Raw genomic sequence first — 22351 nt, forward strand, 5'->3', positions numbered from 1 at the left:
ATATTTAAACCCAGCTATGCGTGTCCCAAGGCCGAGTGCCCTCAAACATGGCCAGAACAGATAGACCACACTATCCCTGTTCCACGTTCCCAGGCAGTTCCTCATCCACCCACCCAGCCCTTGGAAACTCAGGTAAAAGTAGCTTTTCAATCCCATAGACAGGGGGATGTTTCTGTGTAACTGAACAGCCACTGAGAAAGCCTGGGTAAATGCCTCTTTATTTTGCTCACAGCAGGTGGCTCAATTTGTCTCTAATGAGCACTAACACGCTCTCCTGCTATCACTCATAGCAATTACTCCGGACTCACTGGTTGCATACAGAACGCTTGGGTAACCAGGCTGTGCTGCGCAGCTGCTAGTGAACACTGTGACAAGGCCACCAAGTGTGTAGGAAGAGGTCGGTCAACAGCTTAATCCAACACATCAACCTGGGACACGGCATGGGGACATTGAGTTCCTTGCCTCAGGTGAATGGGCTCCCCTTTATCACAGAATCATAGAATACTTAGAGTTGGAAGGGACCTTAAAGCCCATCCAGTGCCCCCCCTGCCCTGGGCAGGGACACCTCCCACCAGACCACGTTGCTCCAAGCCCCCTCCAACCTGGCCTTGAACCCCTCCAGGGATGGGGCAGCCACAGCTTCTCGGGGCACCCTGGGCCAGGCTCTCACCACCCTCACACCAAAGACGTTCTTCTCCAGATCTTATCTCAATCTCGCCTCTTTCAGTGTCAAACCCCTTTCCTCTCGTCCTAGGGCTCCCCTCCCTGATCCAGAGTCCCTCCCCCTCTCTCCTGGAGCCCCTTGAGGGACTGGAAGGGGCTCTAAGGTCTCCCCGGAGCCTTCTCTTCTCCAGGCTGAACCCCCCAACTCTCTCAGCCTGTCCTCACAGCAGAGGGGTTCCAGCCCTCCCAGCATCTTTGTAGCCTCCGCTCGACCTGTTCCAACAGGTCCACGTCCTTCTTGCTTTGAGGACTCCAGAGCTGGATGCAGTGCTCCAGGTGGGGTCTCCCCAGAGCGGAGCAGAGGGGCAGAGTGTCCCCCTTTGCCCTGCTGGCCATGCTGCTGGGGATGCAGCCTGGGATGCAGCCCAAGATGCAGGGGCTTTCTGGGTTGCAAGAGCTCATTGACAGTTCAATCGGAGGTACATGCTGCTGGCCACAGCGGTGGGTGAGCCCAGGCTGGCTTACAGCAGGGAGACAAGTTGAGACCTGAGTTGGAACCCTGTGCTGGCATCTGTTACCTTCATGGTGGCTTCCACAGATGGACAGTAGGTTGCGGGGAGCGGCTGCCACCCCCAGGCTTTCATGCAGACATATTGTTCTGTGGCAAGAGAAATCAATGGCCTTGCATGCATATGAGCAGGCATTTTGTCCCCCTTCAATTTTAAGACTTGTTCCCCTTAGAAGGTGTTCCTCTCCTCCTTCGGGTGTTTATTAACACCATGTAACAAAAAGGTTTCTGTGGGTCACCTGGTTTTGCAGAAGGGCAGAGTGGGCAAACAATTCCTGCTGAGATCAGAGGCCAGGGCACGTCTCCAGCAAGGAGTAATGAGACCTCCTTCTGCTCACGCAGGCAAAATTTCTGACTTCTTGACTGAGGATGAGGCAGGACCTGGCAATGGAAAGCAAGGACTGCTGCTCGGGCCAGGAGCATTTCCCTCCCTGACGCTAGTGCCCTGCGACACTGGGATGGAGCCGGTTTGTGGTACCCCACCATGTGGGCAAGGAGATGGAGGCAGCCAAGGGGATGGAGGCAGCCAAGAGCTCTGGCTGCAGGTGGCCCGCGGGCTACGTGAGGGCTCTACCTGCCTCAGGCCAACTGGGCAGCACTGAGAGCAGGTCTCTGGGGTGCATCTGCTGCCGGGCTGGAACAGCATCCTAGTCTCTGCAGCCCAAAAGCACAGGGTTTGGACAAATCCCTGCAAAGCCACTGCCTAGAGGCTCCTGGAGAATTGCTAATGAGTATTTGAGGAGCTCTCACTGGTGACTCTGCACATCCAGAATGACATCCTCTTGTTAAACACACAGGGCTGCAACACTTCCAGCAAGTACGGGGGTGAGCTAAGCAGGGCTTTTAGCCACACTCGGCGTGTGTTTCAGCGGTATTCCCACTCTGATCTTCAGCTGGTCTAAAGCACAGCTCCAGCCACATAAAAAGGATATTTGTTGGTCCAGAAACTACTCAAAATATTAAAACAAAGGCTTGTAAATAAAGAAGAAACTGGAGGTGTCTCCCAAACTCCTATCCTATCCCATATCACAACATGGGATATAAAGCTTCATGCTTCCTTATTCACAGACCAAACAAGGGGATACACGGTCAAACCAGTTGTTCTAGTTAGCCTGCTGCTGGGACAGGTTTTTCTATCTCACTCTACACACAAAAAAAGGCACAATTAAAAGTTTGTGAGAATTGCATTTCTCTTTTCCTGAAGTACTTGGTTTTCCTGGAGTGCAAAGCCAGGAACGAATTTGCCTCCAGCCCTGACCCAAAGCCAGACCTGAGCACAATGTAACAGGTTGGCACCAGCCCTCCTGCCCGAGACTTCTATTAGAGAATTACAGTCAGGGATCCAAAGAATCCTAAATTAATTTTAATATTTATAATGGTCTTCAAAGGAGATTGAGCAGAGCAGCCACATATCAAAGGTGGCTGGTAAAACAGGAGGGCTCCTTGCAGAAGAGACCAAAATTGACGGCAGAGTAATTGGAACAGTGATGGCTTCTGGATAGAAGGATGACTTCTGGGTAAGTAATGTGGGGGTTTTATTACTAATTAGATTATATTTTATAGCAGAGATAGCTCAGAATTTAAAGCTACCTCAGTTCCTTTTGGAGCTTGCTTTCTCTGCACGGTCCTCCTGTGTAAATGTGTGTGTTGTCATGGCAGTTGGGGCTGGGGGGAGGCGCCTGGTTCTGGCTGCTCAGCGCATCCTGCATGGAAACACCTCTTTCCAGCTAGCTATAATTTTTCCAAATTCTACTCAGGGTGACAATTTTCAGGAAAGATTTTGTATAAAGATGAAAAAAATCTGGAAAAAATGTGGCCAAAACCTATTTGAAAAAGTTCAGAAGTGTGAACTTTGGGAGTGGGAGATGGCGGGGACAAGAGAGAAGGCTTGGGCAAGTTAACATCCCCAGTGCCACAGATTTTCTGTGTTTAGGAAAATTCACCCACATTCAGGTGACTTTATAAGTCTTAATATAATAATTATGGTTTCCTGTTGCCCAGCCTGCCCTCACTGCCTCCTGACACATATCCCAACCCAGCACCATCTGCTTTCCCTCACCTCCTCCCACCAGGTTGGATGGATTAAGGAGATCAGAAACAATGCCTCTCCTGTGCTTCCATGTAGCCACTGCTGAGCCTGCCCAGCACTGAAGGGGAGAGGTCAGCTTTGCATCCACAGTGTCTAAAACTTTGCTTGCTGGGAATCAGCCAAAGTTTGGTCAGAGAGGGACAGGAGAGGAACTGGGATGAACTGGGCAAGTTGGGAGCTGATCAGTATCTAAGTTGGGAGCTGGCATAAGAAAAATAGAGGAGGACTGGAAGATGAAGCTGAGATTGCAGTTTACTGAGTGTTTATTAAAAAGAATGAAACTGAAGTGATTCCACAGGATTACACACAGCTCCAAAATTAGGAAATACCAACACAGAAGCAGCTGTGCAGCCCAAGGGTCCATTACACAATTGCAGATAGCTTTTCTGGTGGCCCCATCTCATTCATTGCACAAACCAGCCCTTCTCGAGGGATGAGCCAGTGCTGAGCGCTGAAAGGACACTGTCGCCTCTAGATTCCTACCTCAGATTCGGGCATGGAGGAGGGAAGAGCTCTGGGCTGATGTCGGATGGGGTCATGGGCAGAATGCTGCCTGGAAGTTCAGTGTCCGTGCTGCCTGGGTAATCACTGCCAAAACCAGTGCAGACTGTGCCTCATTTTCTGGTTAAGACAATGGCATCTGATTTGCAGGAACACCCCAAATTCACAGCTGCAGCTGAGGCTTTTCCTTTAAGCTCCAAAGGTGCTGCATGATGATAAATCTTCCAAAAATCAGTTCCTTTTATAAACTCAGCCCTCAGAATGTACCAATACATTTACTCTTCCCTTCCCAAGCCTTAATTATTTTTCCATACAATGAGGATAACGCTGGCCCTTCATCTGGGTGTCTGGAGATAAACTTACCTTTACACAACCTCATCTATGCTGGTGATGAATGCCACAGAAAAGACTCCTGGAAATGAGTCATTCCTTTTCCAGTGGAGGGTGTGAAATTTGGAAAGTGAAAAAGGCATCCTCTCTCTGGACCAGGACTAGGAATTTGTCTCTCACCTGCTGTGAACACCATGCTGATCAGTGAGCAAGGAGGGGACAATAATGGATGGCATTTGCTCCATCATTCAGGCTGACCATGAAAGTAAGTGGCACAGAGCCTGGGCACTATGAGCTGAGGCATAATGTAGCGGGGAGAACACAGGTTTTCTTTCCCAGGGCTTCAGAGACAGCAAGAGCGTCAGCCCAAAGGACCCTCCTCAGAAGGCACAAGCACCCACCATTTTAGACAAAGAGGGTCACCCTCAGCACGGATTCACAGATTTGACAGAGTTGGAAGGGACCTCTAGAGATCATCCAGCCCAACTGCCCTACTAAAGCAGGGTTGCCCAGAGCACATCATTCAGGAGCATCCAGGTGGGGCTTGAAGGTCTCCAGAGAAGGGGACTCCATGACCTCTCTTGGCAGCCTGTTCAGTGCTCAGAAGAATTAGGTTTTGAGATGTGTCTCTGACCGATAGACATAGTATTGCACTCGCTGGGGTGAGAGGGGCAGCTCAGGCACTGGGGTCACAAAGGGTTCTAGCCAATAGTGGAAGCTGCGGAGTCTCTGACTGAAGCTTTCTTTCGTTTTGACAGGGGTCTGATGGCAGAGAAAAGCAGCATACATTCTCTTCACAACTAACTTTATGTACTTGTTGATGCAGAAAAGAAAAAGGATTGTTGCTTTCTCTCAGGTAGCATCTTGCCATAACGCTTGCTTGTCATCACTGGATCGTGGCTGTCTGCTGTCTCTGTATGGATGCTGGGCTGCTGGCACCACATTCCCTCCCTGTGCCTGCCCCGTGTATCTGACCAGCAACGGCCTTGATCTGCAGAGACAGGTTCTTCCCCTGCCTCGCAACCCCTACAGCAAACACCATAGGGCAGTTCCCCTCTTGCATGCTCTGCCATGATCTCCCTGTTGGGGAAAGTCAGTCTCAAGTTACATGTGAGGAGCAAACTAAATCAAAGATGATTTAGAGGAGTGCTCCAAGCAGCTCCTCTCAGCTGCTTGCACCCTTTCCTCAAGTGTTTTGATTTATCAAAGACCATAGCCCCTGAGTAACATGGTCATACCATCATTAGGAGGCCCATGGCTGCCAGCATCCCTGGCTGAGCGTTCTTCTCCAGCATTGTGGATGGGACCAATTCAGATCTGAGCTTTTCCAGCCACTACAATACTCACTGTGTCTCCTGTGCAGCAGTGATGACATACCAAAACACATGTCCACTGCTGGGCCAGCTACACGGCAGGTCATGGGGGCTATGGAGCTGAGATATGATGAATTGGCTGTGGCCCATCCAGCCTCTCCAGCCCGTGGCATGAGCAATGAACACCTATGGCGTACAGAGCGCTGCTCACCACAGCTTTACTGTCATCAGAGACATCTCCATCTCAGTCTAACACATCAATTACATGATCACCTTTTCTTGGAGCTATTCCTGAATTTTCAGCTGTGGTTAACCAAGCTGCATGCCTGAATATGAAGAGTTGCTGCCAGCCCCTCATTCATGCAAGGAGTGACTTTGCCCTCCAGGAGCCATCCTGTGAAGTCCCTGATCCCATCCAGGGTCTTTCTGCTGCTGCGAAGTAACCATGAAAGGAGCACTGGTGGTTTTAGAGTCTGTTGATCTGCACAGCAGCTATCATCACCCCTTGATTATTCCAAGATGGGAAGCCGAAAGGAGCACTGGTGGTTTTAAAGTCTGTTGATCTGCACAGCAGCTATCACCCCTTGATTATTCCAAGATGGGAAGCCTCGAACATCTTTCCTTTTCACAGTTCAATTCTGTGACTGTCTCTTGTCCTGGTGTTGTCACTTGACTGTCCTGGTGGCACATTTGCCAGTGACTGGCTGCCAGCCTTGTGTGCTTTGTGAAAGTGTCTGAGTCATGTAGCAAGCAACACACCTCCTGCTGGCCTAGAAAGCTGCATGGATCAGAGTAGTCCTCTTTTTAAAGGCCAATAACAAGGTGGAAAAACCTGAATGTTGGACTTAATCAGTCAAAGAAGACAACCATCTGGCTGAGTCTGTGATAGAGGTGTGCTCAGTGCACACCATCCAGGAGTCAGCACAGGAGCAGCAGGGTGGTTCGTAGGGTCAAAGAAGCTTTCAAGTGTTTTTAAGTGTTAGTGTAGGCAGGTCCAACTCTCACTGTCCTGAAAACATGCCCCAGTTATTCTTCTTCCATTTCCCACTACAGCTTGGAATAGAAACCTCTGTGTAATATTTCACTCTCCTTGGAGGAGATGGAGCTTGATGGAGCAGACCTGAGAGCTGAAGTGGGAGAACCACTCCTTGCTGGGGAAACCTTTGGGATCTGAAGGGCCTAGGTAACCATATCCACCTAGAGACGAAGTGTGGTGGATATGTGGGAGACTTTGCTGGTGGAACTCTGAACAGTGCAGTTGTCATTCACATCTTAAATATGTCCGAATTAGACGCCTCAGACCCCTCTATGGACCTCCCCAGATTGGTATTAGACCAACTGGTATTAGACACCTATCACAGTTTGCACTGAGACATCTCACTCTCAGCTACTGAAGCAGGGACAGATGAATCCTGGCCTGAGAGAAATGAGGTTCCTCCTGAGCTTTGTTGCAGCCAAGCAAAGTTTTGATCACTACAAGACACCTCAGTCTGACATAAACCCCTTCAAAATCCCTGAGCAGATCTAGCTCCTAAGGAGTTCTGAGGCAGCAGTTTGGCACTAAATCCTCTAAAAGACCATCAAGTCAGCCCTGAGTTGATTTCTGACCTGATGCAGTCTTGTGTCAAGCAAGAAGAGACAGCAAGATGAGAAAAAAAAGCCTTCCCAGACGTGTTTGGATAGTGAAATGGCAACGTGCTGCAAATCATCTGTGAGAGTTGTCCTCTGGCCTCCTCTAGATCTCCCTCTCCTGCAGCAACCCTCTGTGGTTACAGCAGAGCTGAAGCACACGGCTCTTTCGGCAGAGGCTGAGCTTTGTCGGCAGCCCCAAGTTCAAGGGAAAATAAACAAAAAGTGCTTCCCAAACCTAGAGGCAGAGAAGAGCTGCTACCTGGCATTTCAGCAAGGAGGGAGATGGGGGACTGTGCCATATTCCCAGTCTGCTCCTGACTCACTCTGTGACTGGGGTGAGTCACTTCCGAAAGTCTTCTAATGTCCTCTCTGCTCTGCAGGGAATGGTAATGCTCCTGAAGGCTCTTGCAAAGTGCCATTAATTATTAAATGCCTTTAAGTGTGTTACTGCCTGGAAGGAAATGCCTTGTGGAAACAGAACCCTCCTTCATGGGCAGAAAACACTTCCAGGTTTGAAGTGAGCTTCAACTCACTGCGGTGTAGATTTTGTCTATGAAAATAGCTGAGAGAAAGGCGGTCCCCTGGTCAAAGAATGACTGTCGCATTAAGACTTAGTGTTAGAAGTCACTGATAAATAGTATTTGTTACAATAAGAAACTTCACCCATCTACTGTCCTTGATAGTTCGTTCCAGTGATGGTCTATCTGGCTTTAGCTTTTGTCAGCTGGTTCTTCTGATGGTGGATTAAAGAACTCTTTAACACCCTGCACTTTTCATCCCCTAAAAATGCTTATACCTAGTGACCAGGTCACCTCTCAGCCTCTCAATATGAACTAAAATGCTGAGTTTTGTAGAAACTTCTCCGAAAAGCATTTCCCCATCTCAGTTTTGAGTTGAACTGCTTCTCCACTAAGATATCCATATCTGTCCCAGAAGCCCTGCTCTGGTCCCTGCAGGTCTGATTTCACCTGTACCATTTTGGTACTTTCTGTTCAAAGGACCCAGCACACCCTTGACTCAGAACTTCCCTTTTATGTTGCTCGTTGCATCCCAAACGGTCTGTGTCTGCTGAAACTTTTAGCAGCAACAATTTCCTCTTCAGTTCTGGACCGCTGAGCTCAGTGTTGACAAGTGTGCGGTCTTGTGCTGAGTTCAGCCAAATGCCACATGTAAACAGGTCTTCAGAGGGTAAAACCCACTGAAACCCACCCTTTGAGATCTAGTGGTTCCCGTCTGTGGCACCTCTTTAATATCAGCTGCCTCGAGGATGTGCAGTGATAAATATCTCAATCAGATTGTCAAGCAGTACAAGATCCAGAAGAAAAGGCTAAATGTACTGCACCTACACACAATCCTTGCAGCCCAAATTGTGAGAACATTAGAGAATTCATTCAAGTCTGTTTGACAAGATCTGCTTTTCTTAAACCCATGCTGACAGGTGTTAATTATCCTGAAGTCCTTTGATTCTTCATCATTTTTCAACATCTTTCCAAGGCACTGAAGTGATGCTAATCCTTAGGTTTGGGAAACATTCTCAGATGTTGTTGTGCTGGAGCCGAGGGACAGTGGGAGCTGCTGGGAAGATATGACTGATGGAGTGGTCACCCCTCCCACTTGGACTTCTACTTCAGACTTCAACAGCATCTTTGGGGTTTTCCAGCAGTGTTTCTGGATTTTGCTTTTCAAGGAGTGGACACAGTTCTGTCTTTTTTCACACGTGGGTATCTTAGCTTTTCCAGACAGAGAGATTGCTGCTTTGCTAATGGAATGTTTTGCCTTCCTGCAGCCCTTCTGCTCTGTGGCAATGTTGATGTGAGGAGGTGACACCAGGATCCTGTTGAAGGAGTGACATGTAAGCAAGCTGTCTCCATCAAGGAAAAGAAATGGCTGGCAAAATGCAGCCCTATTGCTCCTCAGGTAATCCCACACATCATGTCCATCCCAAGTATTTCCAGATCATAGAATCATAGAATCATAGAATGGTTTGGGTTGGAAGGGACCTTAAAGATCATCCAGTGCCACCCCCTGCCCTGGGCAAGGACACTTCCCACCAGACCAGGTTGCTCCAAGCCCCCTCCAACCTGGCCTTGAACCCCTCCAGGGATGGGGCAGCCACAGCTTCTCGGGGCAACCTGGGCCAGGCTCTCACCACCCTCACACCAAAGACGTTCTTCTCCAGATCTCATCTCAATCTCCCCTCTTTCAGTGTCAAACCCCTTTCCTCTCGTCCTATGGCTCCCCTCCCTGATCCAGAGTCCCTCCCCAGCTTTCCTGGAGCCCCTTGAGAGACTGGAAGGGGCTCTAAGGTCTCCCCGGAGCCTTCTCTTCTCCAGACTGAACCTCACCAACTCTCTCAGTCTGTCCTCACAGCAGAGGGCCTCCAGCCCTCGGAGTATCTCCGTGGCCTCCTCTGGCCCTGTTCCACCAGGTCCATGTCCTTTCTGTGCTGAGGACTCCAGGGCTGGATGCCGTACCCCAGGTGAAGTTTCACCAGAGCGGAGCCGAGGACAGAATCCTGCCCCCCTGCGCCCCGCTGCCCACACTTTGTCTGATGCAGCCCAGGATGTTGTTGGCTTTTTCTGGACTGCCAGTGCACGTTACCGGTTCACGTTGAGCTTCTCACACAGCAAAACCCCTAATTCCTTCCTTAGGGCTCCTCTCAACCCATTCTATGCCCAACCTGTATTTGTGCCTGGGATTGCCCTGACCCAGGGGCAGGGCCTTGCACTTGGCCTGGTTGAACCTCACGAGGTTCACATGGGGCCAGCTCTCAAGCCTGTTCAGTTTCCTCTGGATGTCATCCATTCCCTCCAGATAAAGGTCTTTCATTTGACAGAGCCTCTGCCACACCTGGTCTCGCCCTTTCTGTGTTCTCTTGCCTCTGGGTCCTCAGTGAGGATATCTGCTGGGTCATGGGGAACTACTCAGCCTGCCCCTGTCCCACCAGGCAGGTCTGCCAGGTCTGCACCATCCCCTGTTCCCCAGAGAGGGGAGGTGGGGCCTTCATCCCCATACCTTCCCCAGACATCATGGCAATGAACTGTGCCCTGCTCTGGCCAGCTGCATGCCGTCAGAGGGCAGGGACCACCGTGTCCTGCCATACAACCTGCTGCGTTACCCAGGAACAGGGCCATCAGCTGTGACAGCCTGTGCTGGGCAGGCCAAGTGCTCACCGGCTTTCATGACATCCACCAAAGTGTCCTTCCAGTCACACACACAAAGTCATACCCTGCATTGCAGGGACTGGCTGGCAGAGACCTCATCTGGGGTGGTGCCCAGGCCACTGGAGACACCTCTCTGGGCCACCACCAGAGATCCTGGAGAGATCACTTAGTAGGGCCAGTGAAGACAGCTTGAATGAAGGCTGGCTAACAGAGAGTAAGCTCTTCACCAAAGTATTGAAATCAATTACTACAGGAATTGGAAACAGTGGGATTTATTGTCCTTTGAGGTAAGAATTGGCTCTAGCTTCATCGCAGTCATCATTGGCTCTCAACACCATAAATCCTGCTGTTCTCTTCAATACCTTTTATGGGAAGTGGAGAAATTAGCTAATTCCCCATTGCTCCCTCCCCACTTATTAGTGTTACAAAGGACTGGGTAATTATGAATAGAACTGCCAGGCAAAATGAAATTTCTGCCTTAAAAAATGCATTTTAATTAGCTCTACTGGGTTCCTGTGTTTCTTGGGATGTGCTGCTTATGCCTTGCTGCCTCTGAGCTCTGCTTTTATGGAGACAGGAGACCTCAAGCACTATTCTAGCCAAAGAGCTACAAATGGGTCTTGTCTTCCCAAGGGACCTACCCTGGAAGATGATTGTCTTCTCTTGATGGTAGTGGGGTGTTACTCCTCAAAGCTTGTTTATTTAAGCTGAGCAGCAAAGCAACAGAAAGCTGTGCCTGAGGAAAGGCTGAAGAGGAGAGCCTGGGGCTTGGTGGGTGAGCGACGGGGATGCGATGACCTTTGCAGGACATGAAGGCAGTGGGGGGGACGATCCCTGGGGCGTTGGCCCTGTGACGTTATCTCAGCAGCACCCCTCCACGCTGGGAGAGAAGCAGCACCCTCCGTGCCTGCCCTCCTCCCTCCCCTCCCAGGGCTGCCCGGAGGAAGGGCGCTGATGCCGCAGCAATTCTGATTTCCAGCAACCCTTCCCAATGACCAGCTATCAAATCTTTGATGTAAGCAAATTTACCTAATGCTGAAGGCAAATTAATAGGAAAATGGAGATATAAAATCAGACATTTCCTCCACAAAAAGCAAGAGAAAAACCCTGCCGCGTTTCCCAACTAGATGTAGCAGTAAGAAACCCCAAACTCGGAGCTGGTAGAGATGAAAGTGCAGTTTCACACTCCGTGGGAGCAGTGGGTGCTGTTTAGCCCCACACACTCTGGCCTCCCTGGCACCTCTCACACCTCAGAAGAACGATGGGGAAACTACTGCGTGTGCAACGTTACCAATAGCAAAAGCAAAGCCCCTGTTGAAGCCTCCTGCACTGTGGGACATTTCACGAATCCTGGCTTGGCAATACAAGGGTTTCTAGATGGGAAATGAATCATGGTTTATGAATGCAAAATTAAAGAAGGGCAACTTTAAAATAAAACCTTACAGGCTTGCATGACAGATTTTTACAGCAAAATAGTAATGTCTCGCTTCTCCCCCTGCTATTTTCTGGCATGACAATGAAATGCAGTAAATAAATATATAAAAATAATGACTCTTCCAGACCTTGTAGCATTCATTTTAATAGATGCTATTTAACTACACACAGAAATATAGATATCTACCTTTCAAACGCTGATTACAAAGATCGGGAAGGCAGCCAAGAAAATGGCCTCTTTTTTTTTTTCCCCAACAGATATCAAAAAAGAAACAATTTGTATGTTGAAATTGCCTTTATTTTTTAATCCATAAATATTTGTTACTGACAAAAGTGGAAAAATCCTTAAGACTCTAAATTTTACTAAACTGATAATATTTTTGTTTACAGTACATACAGAATGTGCTTTTACAGGTAAGTATAACAACAAGAATAATACAGAGAAAAACAGTCAAATACTGCTCATCTTGAAGCTTGTTTAATGGTTAACCAAGAGTCTGTGCAAAGTTACAGATACAAATGTACTTCCTCTTCAGTACTACTGTATAATAAACATGGAATCCATAAACTGGGCTAAAGCACAAAAATATCCACTTAACCCCTCTTAGGAAATATTGTTCCCCAAACTAAAAATATTACAGTAAGAAGTTTCTTTCTCAGAACCAAGAAATTCTTGCTACAAAAATGTCTAACAGTTTTGCAGACAGAAAGTCAGGAGCCGTTACGAAGCACATGGGCAGAGGGTGAGGGTGGTGGGGATGGAGACCTCCCGGACATCGTGTGGTCACGGCAGAGACACAGGACGCCGCCTCGCTCGGTGCTGGGAGCTGAGATCTCTTTCAGATTTGTACGACTGTGCTCAAAGGGGATGGTCCAACTCTCCCCTTGCCTCCGGGCTGCCAGCAGGTGAGGTGAAGGTCGGTTTTCCCAGGCTTTGGGCTTGGTGAGGGCACCTCCTTGACAGCCGTGAACCAGCTCAGAGAGGCTGGGAACGGAACCTTCTACCATCCACTCACAGACATACAATACAGAAGTGGCTGTTCTCTAAGAAGCAGCCCAAACACAGGCTTATTGCTAACAACCCTTTTTATGAAAATATTTAAGCCCCTTTCTCACCTATTTTCCCTACAAACTTTTCACTCGTCTGAAATATACTTGAACAGGAAAGCTGTATGTGTTAAATATATTTCAGCAGAGTCCCTCCTTCCAGATTAAGCACTAAACCTGAAACAAAACTAAGACAAGCTATTTCTCCATCACATGAACCGAAGATGGCAAATTGATCACAATTTATAACACTTACTTCAAATACAGTTAGAGTTACCCTGTTTCATGATGATTTTGTTAGTTGTGGTGGAAGAAGACGAAGACATCTTCCCAGCTGGTTCCCCCAGGAACCACCCATCTCTTACAAAAACTTGATGCCAGGCTCTTGCAGATTCCTGGTGGGAATGCTTCTGATAGACACAAGAACAGAAATATGCATGTGGGAAGCCTGGGTTCATGGGAGCAGCTTTGCAGCCAGCCAGGCTAGCAGAACAGTAGACAGAAATCAAATCTAGGCCAGGAAAGGAGGGCTTACTCCTGGGTAACTGTCCCTGTTTCTTCCCACCCACCCACCCCCCACCCCCAAGTAACAGATCATAATTTATAAAAGGAACATTAAAACATTGAAAAATATTTCATTTTTTTTCCTTAAAACACGATTCACAGGTTAGAAGAATTTTATGACAAAATTTCTGTTCCATGTGGTAATCTGTGTGGTTCATTAAAAATAGTTTTCCACATTTCAAAGAGTGATTCAATACAGTTTGGAAGCTTAGATTGGTACAGAACTTAATGATTGCATTTTACAGTATGTATGCATATATATGTGTTTGTGTGTATATATATATACATACATGTATCATATATCTGTACTAATGAGAGGGTTGTATAAAATCCAGTGCAGCTTATTAGTATGTGTTGCAGCTTGGGGAATGCAAATAATTATCAGTTTGTAGGAAATAATATAAACTTTTCTACATCACCCTCCCCCAGTCCCTGCACATGCACTCTGGGAACTGGACGCTCCACAGATGTGTGTTTCCACCTGTGGGTTGGAGAAAAAGACAGATCAATTCTTCAGAGTATGTTAGATTATCAAGGCAGGTTACATTTTACTGTACATAGGAATGTGACTGCTTCCTGCTTTTCTCCTGAGTGCAGAATGATGTGGTGACTCAGACATAAGGAGAAGAAAGCAGAAAGGTCAAAGCAGGCAGCAGCATCCCTTAGAGCTGCGGCCTGTGAGGGACCCTGACCAGAGGGAGAGCAATGGGAATCCCAGGGGACTGCATCCCCCACCCCAGAACTCTCCTTCTGGACAGACACTGATTGCAACACATCGGACGCGATGTGGCAGGACAGCGGTGACGAACAATTATTAATAAAAATGTTTTGCTGTTCCACAGTGTCTGTTGTGAGAGAGTCTCAAAGCACTTCATAGACATTATGGTACGAACCCTCATAATGCCTCTGCAGAATAGGAAAGTGATATCATTATCATCACATGTTGACCACAGGGAACCAGAATGCTAGGGACCAGGCTGTGGATTGTGACACCCAGTCCTGGACCAAGTGTCCTTTCAGTGACAGACACTCAGGATGAGGAATAAGGGAGAAAATGACATAAGAACACCTGTGCATGCTGAAATGCCACTGCTTTAGCTACAGCCCTTTCCAGCACACAAAGCAAGCCATGAGAACACAGGGTGCCCAGGAACAAATTGTGGTCATCCAGGGCATGGTGCCCTCCCAAAGAAATTTGCTGAAAATTTTCAGTGTTGGTGGTTGGTGTTGGTTTCAGTCCCTGAAGAGTTTTGGCCTAGAAAGGCTTTTTGATGGTTCTTGAGGGACACATCTGCTTGAAACAGTTGAGTGAGTGGAAAAGATGAGGAAATGGGGCTAAGATTTCTTTGGAGGATTATTGCCCAGGTAGAACAAGTTAGCAGAGGGCCTGTGACATTTGTCAGTCAGAACAAGAGCAGGCTCTGAGGTCACATGGCCTAGAACAGAGCACAGCATCTGCGCGGGCTACTTGAGTAAAAAATTTCCATATTTGCATCTGGTCCAGCAGTTCCTTGGTTCACAAATGGAACATTTAGATGAAGACTAAAGGTTGAGACATACAGCTATGGAAACAGAAAAAGAGGAGTGTTCACCTACCCGTGGCCTCACATGGTCACCTCTGCTCCTCCACTCTGCCACCTCAACTCCTGGAGACTCTAGGGTGGGCTCTCCTCTTCCACAGTGTTCACATCTCCCTGCTTGCAGAGGGGAAGATCCTGGCTTTGCTTGGGCCAAGTGAGAATGGAAGAGCCCCAGAACCTCAGCAGGGACTGCCTGCCCATCAGCCATGTGCATTTCTCTGCTCTTCACAAGAGTCACAAACTTCAGTATGCGGGAAAGTCAGCACGGGCAACATATTTTGCAGGGATTGCCTTCTGTGAAGGAATATCCAGTGACTGAGCTGAGGAGCTTGGAGGTAGTCAGGGGAGAGAAGTGTCCATCAAGGGAAGGGGTCAGGAGATGAGGTGTGAGCCTTTTCTCTCTCATCTGCCCCATGCCATGAACTGCCACCCTGATCCATCGATAATTCTGGTTGTTGCCTGGAATGGTTTTGCCCAAGGCTGCATGGTAACAACTACTTGAACCAGGGAGACTCTTACTTATTCCTTCTCAGCTCAGTTTCCGTCAAACAAAGCCCCAGTTCTTCTCATGGGTGGAGTCCTTTCTGAACATGTCTCCATCAGATGAGGCAGAAGAAAGCTCATCAACTAGCTCCAGCAGTCCCAGGAGAGTCTGGGAAAGACCACATGGCCACCCCACTGAGGCCCTACCTCTAAATCCCGTGGGGGAAAACAGCATGCTCCTCCTGCCTATCCTGCACCAGGCAAACCTGGTGCTGCATCATAAGCCTCCAAACAAGACTCACGCTCACAGCAACCGACAATCATAGTATGCTACAGGACCAACATCTTCAGCTGGGAACATCATTAAGGCCAGGAGGTGGGAGGTATTTGAGGGGAGGGAGAAGGGGCAGAGCTAATTCAAATAAAGTTTCGTGAAAAGCCGTGTAGGAAAAGACTCAGTGTGGGAATGCAGGACATGAAGAGAGCAGTACTGTATGGGAATAAGTTTACAGCCCGAAGTCAGTCATCGTTTCACCCAGAAGAGGGAACATGCCCACTGTTTGGACTGGGACCATGGGTGTGGGTATGTGGTGGGGGCTTTGAGTGCACACCATGGGCACTGGAGAGTGTCTAGCATTGCGTCTGGTTGGCCTTCAAAACCTCTGAGACCTTCTGCTGGCCACAGAAGTATGTTCTAGTGTGAGTTAGTTCTACAGAATTTGAGAGGAATACAAATACAAGGCAAAAACAAAAACAGAACCAAAATCAACAAAAAATCAAAGCAAAGCCCAATCTGGCTAGAAAGCCAAAGGTAAAACCCTCACAAATTCTGAACCCACGAGTCTACATTTTAAAGATTTTTACAAATATACAGTATCTAATTAGCATTATATCAGATATACAACATGCCCATTTATTATAATTACGCTGGATATATATTTTATATGCATGAAATGTAACTGTCTTCATGGTTAGGATTGGTACTCAGTGGAATTGGAATTTGGAAGGTTTTTGGGGGGGGCCATTACATGGAGAGAAGATCATGGAAAGTTACCGACCTGCTTTTCGGTAGACAGACACCCTCAGCTTTGTGCTTCTGGTAAGGGCTAGAAAAAGATTTGCTACATACGGAGGTTGAGGTTGTAACTGAGAGGAGAAAATATGTTCAGAAACATGGGAAGTGGGCCAGTGGAAAGTGCTCTCAGGAAAATAAACTTCTGGAGAGAAATCCAGGCTCGATGAAATGTGTGGTAGCCTTGCCTTGCAGGGGTCTCAGCGGAGACAGGACTTCCCCCAGCACAGCTCAGCAGTGCAAAGCTGAACGGGTTCTGGTGCTTTAGGTTCAGCAGTGGGAAGAAGCTGGAGGAAGAGAAATCCTATTCCTCCTTCCTATTTACATGCTGGAGACACCAGGATACTAGCATGAGTGGAGAAAAGGGTCTAACAAGCATTTCAGCATATTTGTGCTTATTGAACACATCAACCCCACTACTTCCTACACTGAGAGAGCAGGCGATTTGTAGGCACTAGTATATTTTTATCTTATGAGTATATTTAATATAAACTAAAATTTTATTTCTCAGCCACGCTATTCTTGCCCCTAGATCTGGCAGTCCCCTAGGAAAGTCTGCCCTTGAATTTGCTCCAAGGGTGAGGAAGAACAGATGTATAGGTGCTGGCTGATCTTGAGCAGTCTGGAGGTGATCCCCAGCAGCCAGAAGCTTACGTACTTGCCACAGAAAGGCCAAACGTGAGGGTTGGCATGAGGAGTGAGCACGGGACCCCTTCCTACCAGGATGGGGTGCTGCATTTCCTCCTCCCTGTCTTGGGCTGCTTGAGACTGCTTCTGCTTGTTGCAACTGAAAAGTCCTGAATTCATAAAAACAATGAGATGATGAAGGTGAGCCCTTGGAAGGAGCCATCTACTACTATGGCTTTCTTTGACAGAAACTGATACATGTCAGGAAATTTCCTCTATTATCCCTCACTGTCATCTGTTTTGCTTGCTTGGGTTCTTCTTACGTCACCAATGAAGGGGTGGCTTTAAAAACAACAACGTGGATGGGACTGTCAGAGAAGTCTTTTCAGACACTGAGTTATTAGAGGTTATCTTGGCCTATAAGGCCACTGCAGTATGGGGTGCTGTGGCCACCCAAGTCCTTAATGAGTATCTACAATGCACGAGGTCATATCAAACAGTCACCTCTGTTTTGCTCGCTGTGCGGTAGTGGTGGTGGTGTCCTGGAATATAATGCAGTTGTTCTACCGTGTGCGTTCGTCGGGAGGCGAACGCCTGGCGCTTGGCAGAGGTTGGGTTCATACCTAAGGTATTGTACAAGTTATTTGAGGCACTAGGATGGGAGTGCATTTTTGTCATCCTGTAGCGATCCAAGACGGGTGTTGATACAAAGACGTCTGTGTGTGACAATGCCCGCGACATAGACTGCTCGGGGTACCCCGACCGCTCTGGGGAGAGCAGGGGGTCTTGGGAGTGGAGGCGCTCTGCGGACAGAAGCTGCTCGTCTGAGAGGATCCGTTCATAGGACATGCTAAACTCCTCGGGCATGATCCTCTCAGGAGACAGCACTCTGTCCTGGGACATGGCCCTGATGGGACGGCGAGGCCTGTCCCTGTGGTTGGTCTGTTGAGACATTTTGATGACGTTGATAGGGAGTGTGCCCCGGGCTGCCAGGTCGGGCAGGTGTCTCCTCCTCATGTAGTATTCATCAGCCTCTTTGTCAGCTGTGGGAAAGGAAAGAGAACAGTTAGATGTGTCAGAGTGTTGTCCCATGGGGTGAAAAGGGGCTGAGTACAGCACACAGCCTCAAAGCAGCCTCCTGGTGAGACCCAAGGGACCATCTACCAGCAGCTGGACCTGGGTATGGACATCCACATCAGGGTGCTGCCTTGCCAGAGAGACGTCAGCCCCGTGTGGGTTGTGTCACCATGGGCTTATGGCAGACAGAGAGTTATAATTGCATGCAGACAGGTACAATCCATCTGCAATGCATCACACCTTCTCGCACCATGACCCAACAGACTCCATACACTGTCAAGACCAGATAGATCATGGTATCGTGTGATTTACACAAACAGCAAGTTAAGGAGAAATTACCAAATGTCACTGTCACAATACACTCATAATGCCCAGAGAAGGTGAGCTGAGGCAGGCAAGTTCCCCTTTTGAGGAAACTCATTCCTTGTTTCTGACCTCAGATGTGGATATGCTCTGGAATCCAGAAGTCCCCTCATCATATTTTTAATTACTATTTTTGAATATTTGTAAATGTGATCACAAAGCAGGTTTGGTGGGCATGGAATGCTCTCTCCAAGACACTGAATCATCTGCTTAAGGGTTCCTTTTCCACTTTTTCAGACACGTTGGTTGTTATTATAGAATTTATCCCATGGAATGTTTCTTTCTCAGTTTGCTGTTTCTGTGTCTTAAACAATCTCTTTGATGCACAGGAACTCAGCACAAACATACACATACCCACCCTCTTCCTCTTCACTTTCGAATAAATGCCTCAGACTCAGAGAGGATGTTGGCTGCTGCAGGTGTACCCTGATATATCACTTTAATCCTACAGCAGCTGAAATGATCTGGTTCAACCAACTTGTAATTTGAAGAACTTTCTGGTAACCCCCTTTGATGTTGTTGATGCCTTAAAGTGGGCTACTGTGATTACCTACCTGGCAGGAGGATGAGCAGTCCCTGTGCTTCAAGCCCAGTGCAGCTTGTGAACTGTCATGATGTACCTGTTGCTGTAGTGGTGTAAAGCACGGACCATCAGTCCCTTACCAGAAGTCTACTGTCACAAATGGAAGAATATAATGCTGCCCTCCATGGAATGGAAGCATGTTCAAAGCTCAGCACTGATTATCTGCATGACCCCTTCTCCTCCTCCTCTTTTTTTTTTTTTGTCTGAAATGTTTTCTTGACATTTCCAAAAATGTCCCATTCTTTCTGGCTCATCAGTGACTTCAGAAGACCCCAGAGTGAGACTCATCCCAGATGCCTGGCAAGCACTCATCCTCTCCCTGGAGAAGACAGCACAACACCCACTGGTCTGCAGGAAGGGGTTTCTTCATGCAAAGGTAAAGCAAATTTCTCCACCTTACAGAGGAAACAAGGTCTCTTTCAAAATGACCTCATGGGACCAGCCCGGCATAGAGACTACAGAGCTGGAAACACACACACAAACTAAGAAATCCTTTAGCTACAAATCTTGAGCCAAGCGTTGATGGGCAAAGACATAATTTCCTATATATCCTGGCCAGCTTCTGGGATGTCATAAAATTCCTTTGGAAAGTCTCTTGCTTATAAGCCAAGCACGATAAAGATTTCTGGTAATAAAGATTTCTAGTGGTAATAAAGAGGAACGGAATTGATTTTCTCAGCTCCAGTATTTTGTTCAGTAGTAGGTGTTGTAAGATAGGAAAGTATCAGAGGGTGGAAGAGGAAAATTTCACATACATGGAATTTCTGAGGAAGTTTAAGTGAATGTAAAGCTCTACTGCAGATAGTATGGGCATTCATGATGTGGGTGAGATATATGGTCCCACTTTGGATTCTTAGAGTGTCTGTAGGCATTCAACAGACCTAGAGGTTAAATATGGCATGGAAATTTCCTATTTCCTCTGATGTAGCCATAACTCTATAGGTTTTATGCACCACATTGGCTGAGAAATAAAGACAATTGGCCGGCTGTCCCATGAGGCAGTGTGCTTTCTGAAGAAATGTCAATGCCTTATGATACATGATTGGTGCTGACAACACCCCAGGAGTTTTCTCACAAGATAAGAGTTAAACACTGGGACCTTAAGTTCTTCAGCCAACCCCTGGAGTGCTGTAAGCATCCCGTGCTGGATGATCTCACCCACGAATTTTCTCATCTCCTCTCCCACACATTCAGCAATGCCCCTGGGACCCTGCTCTTCATGGTCCTGCGAACAGTCCACATAATCCAGAGGACCCGTGAGGAGGGTGGTGGATCCCCATGTCTCAGCATCCAAAAATACAAGGTGAGAGCACGTGTGCTGAAATCCATGGCCTGTTGGTACCTCTGTTGCTGACAAGCTCTTTATAGCCTATACACCACCAAGGCATGAGGGTTGCCCAGAGATCTCCTCCACTGGCATGCTTGCTGCTGGTGGGATTTACTCTCCAGAGTATATATTGTAGGAATTAGTGTTTGGTTTTTTTCAATCAAAATCTTCTTGGAAGAGTATGCAATTGCAAATGTCAAACAGCAGCTCCCCTGGCCTCAAACTCTTCTGCCTTTAAAATCACCTTCTAGAAAGCCTGAGAAGGACTGGGGAAATTCCATAGAGCAAGAGCGATTTTAGACATTTGTATTCTATAATGTGGCCATAGATAGACTTGCACACACTTAGTGTGCACAGGCTTGATAATGATGCTTGAGGCTGGGCATAGAATTGGAGCTAAGCAATTAGTGCTCTGGCACTTGGTCTCTGCTCTGGATGAGAGAAGTTCCACTGGATTTGCCCAAGTGACTCTCAATAGATGTAATTAAAGCAGAGAACATCCCAAATGGAGATGTGCTTGGATGCTCACACCTGGCTGTGGTAATTGCCAGCAGGAGCTAAACCAGCTTATGGGAGGTTTACAGTGGTCTGGGTCTGCTGGTGAGACAGCAGAGTCAGATGATTAAAAGTGGTTTGAAGTTGTTCCTTGCTAATTTGGATAAAAAAAATGCAGCATGCTCTACGCTTTAAAAGTTTTGCCAATTAGGAGCATTAAAAATATCCTTTCCTTCCCTCTTCCACCCATGTAAGCAGTGTAGAAGCCTGCATGGCCTTTAGCTGGCAGTTGCTGAACCATTCAGGGAACTGATTTCATTTCAAAGGTGTTTCTAAGCTGGGGCAGGCTGTCTCCTCCCGTGATACTGAGAGACACGCTTAGATGTTGGCACAGCTATTCTGAGAACATTTTCAGGTGTAGACAAACTTCGCATCTCCATCTTAAAGGGATCAAAGCCAAAAGGGTAGTTTCCTGTGAACAACAGGCACCAGACAGACATTTAACAGGCTGTTGCCTCTGAAAGGTGGTGTCAGTTCATGAGTGTCGCTGGACCAGCCATGGAGCACATTGCTGGATAACAGGTTGAGCATGCTGTATCACACTCGTTTCTTCACACCAAGAAGCTCAGCACAGCTCTGTAACTGCAGCTTTTCTGGGGAAAGCAGTGACACAAATACAGCTCCAGGCTTTTGGGACTGGAGGCAGCGGGTGCTTCACCCAGTGGGTGGAGGTGGGAACTGTGGAAATCTGGTTGCACAGTTTGTTAGAATCAAAATGTCTCCAGGACCTGGAACCATCCAGTCTGATTCATCTCCTCTGCACTGCACCAGCCAGTTCCCTGGGACGGTGACACTGCCACCCCTTATCTTCCCATTGAGCCTCATGTGAAAGATGACATTTGTGATTTTAGCCAAAATGAAATTACAATCAAATAGGTTTCTCCCTCATGGGTGTGCTTCAAAATTCAAAAATGTGTCCTAAGTGGATTTCAAAAGGCCATAATTGATGAGCCGTCAGAAAGAAATCACTGGTCTATTGATTGACAGATATTTCTCTTTTTTTTTAAGCCAATCTCATACTTCTGGGGTTTCACTAATCTTTTTCAAACACATGGAAGCAGAATTACTGGAAATCACAATTACTGCAGGTATTTTTGTTGATTTTTTTATTTTCTTTCCCCACTCCCCCTTTCTTTCCTCCTTTGGCAGTTTCTGGAACATTGATCATAGAATCATAGAATCATAGAATGGTTTGGGTTGGAAGGGACCTCAAAGATCGAGTTCCAACCCCCCTGCCCTGGGCAGGGACACCCCTACTAGAGCAGGTTGCCCAAAGCCCCATCCAGCCTGGCCTTGAACCCCTCCAGGGATGGGGCATCCACGACCTCCCTGGGCAACTTGTGCCAGTGTCTCACCACCCTCACAGTAAATAATTTCTT

General features: G+C 47.6%; 1 protein-coding gene across 1 annotated transcript in view; it reads right to left on the reverse strand.

Moving 5' to 3' along the window:
- Nucleotides 1–13319: 13319 nt before the first annotated feature.
- The window catches only part of SHISA6 (shisa family member 6), a 285033-nt gene continuing 276001 nt past the window's right edge, over nt 13320–22351 (reverse strand). The window contains exon 7 of the mRNA XM_014962652.1: nt 13320–18110. Within this exon, the coding sequence (XP_014818138.1) occupies nt 17560–18110 (551 nt within the window). The 3' untranslated portion in view covers nt 13320–17559. The remainder of the gene's footprint in view (nt 18111–22351) is intronic.

The sequence above is a fragment of the Calidris pugnax genome, unplaced genomic scaffold (assembly GCF_001431845.1).
Source record: "Calidris pugnax isolate Ruff unplaced genomic scaffold, ASM143184v1 scaffold470, whole genome shotgun sequence".
NCBI classification, from domain to species: domain Eukaryota; kingdom Metazoa; phylum Chordata; class Aves; order Charadriiformes; family Scolopacidae; genus Calidris; species Calidris pugnax.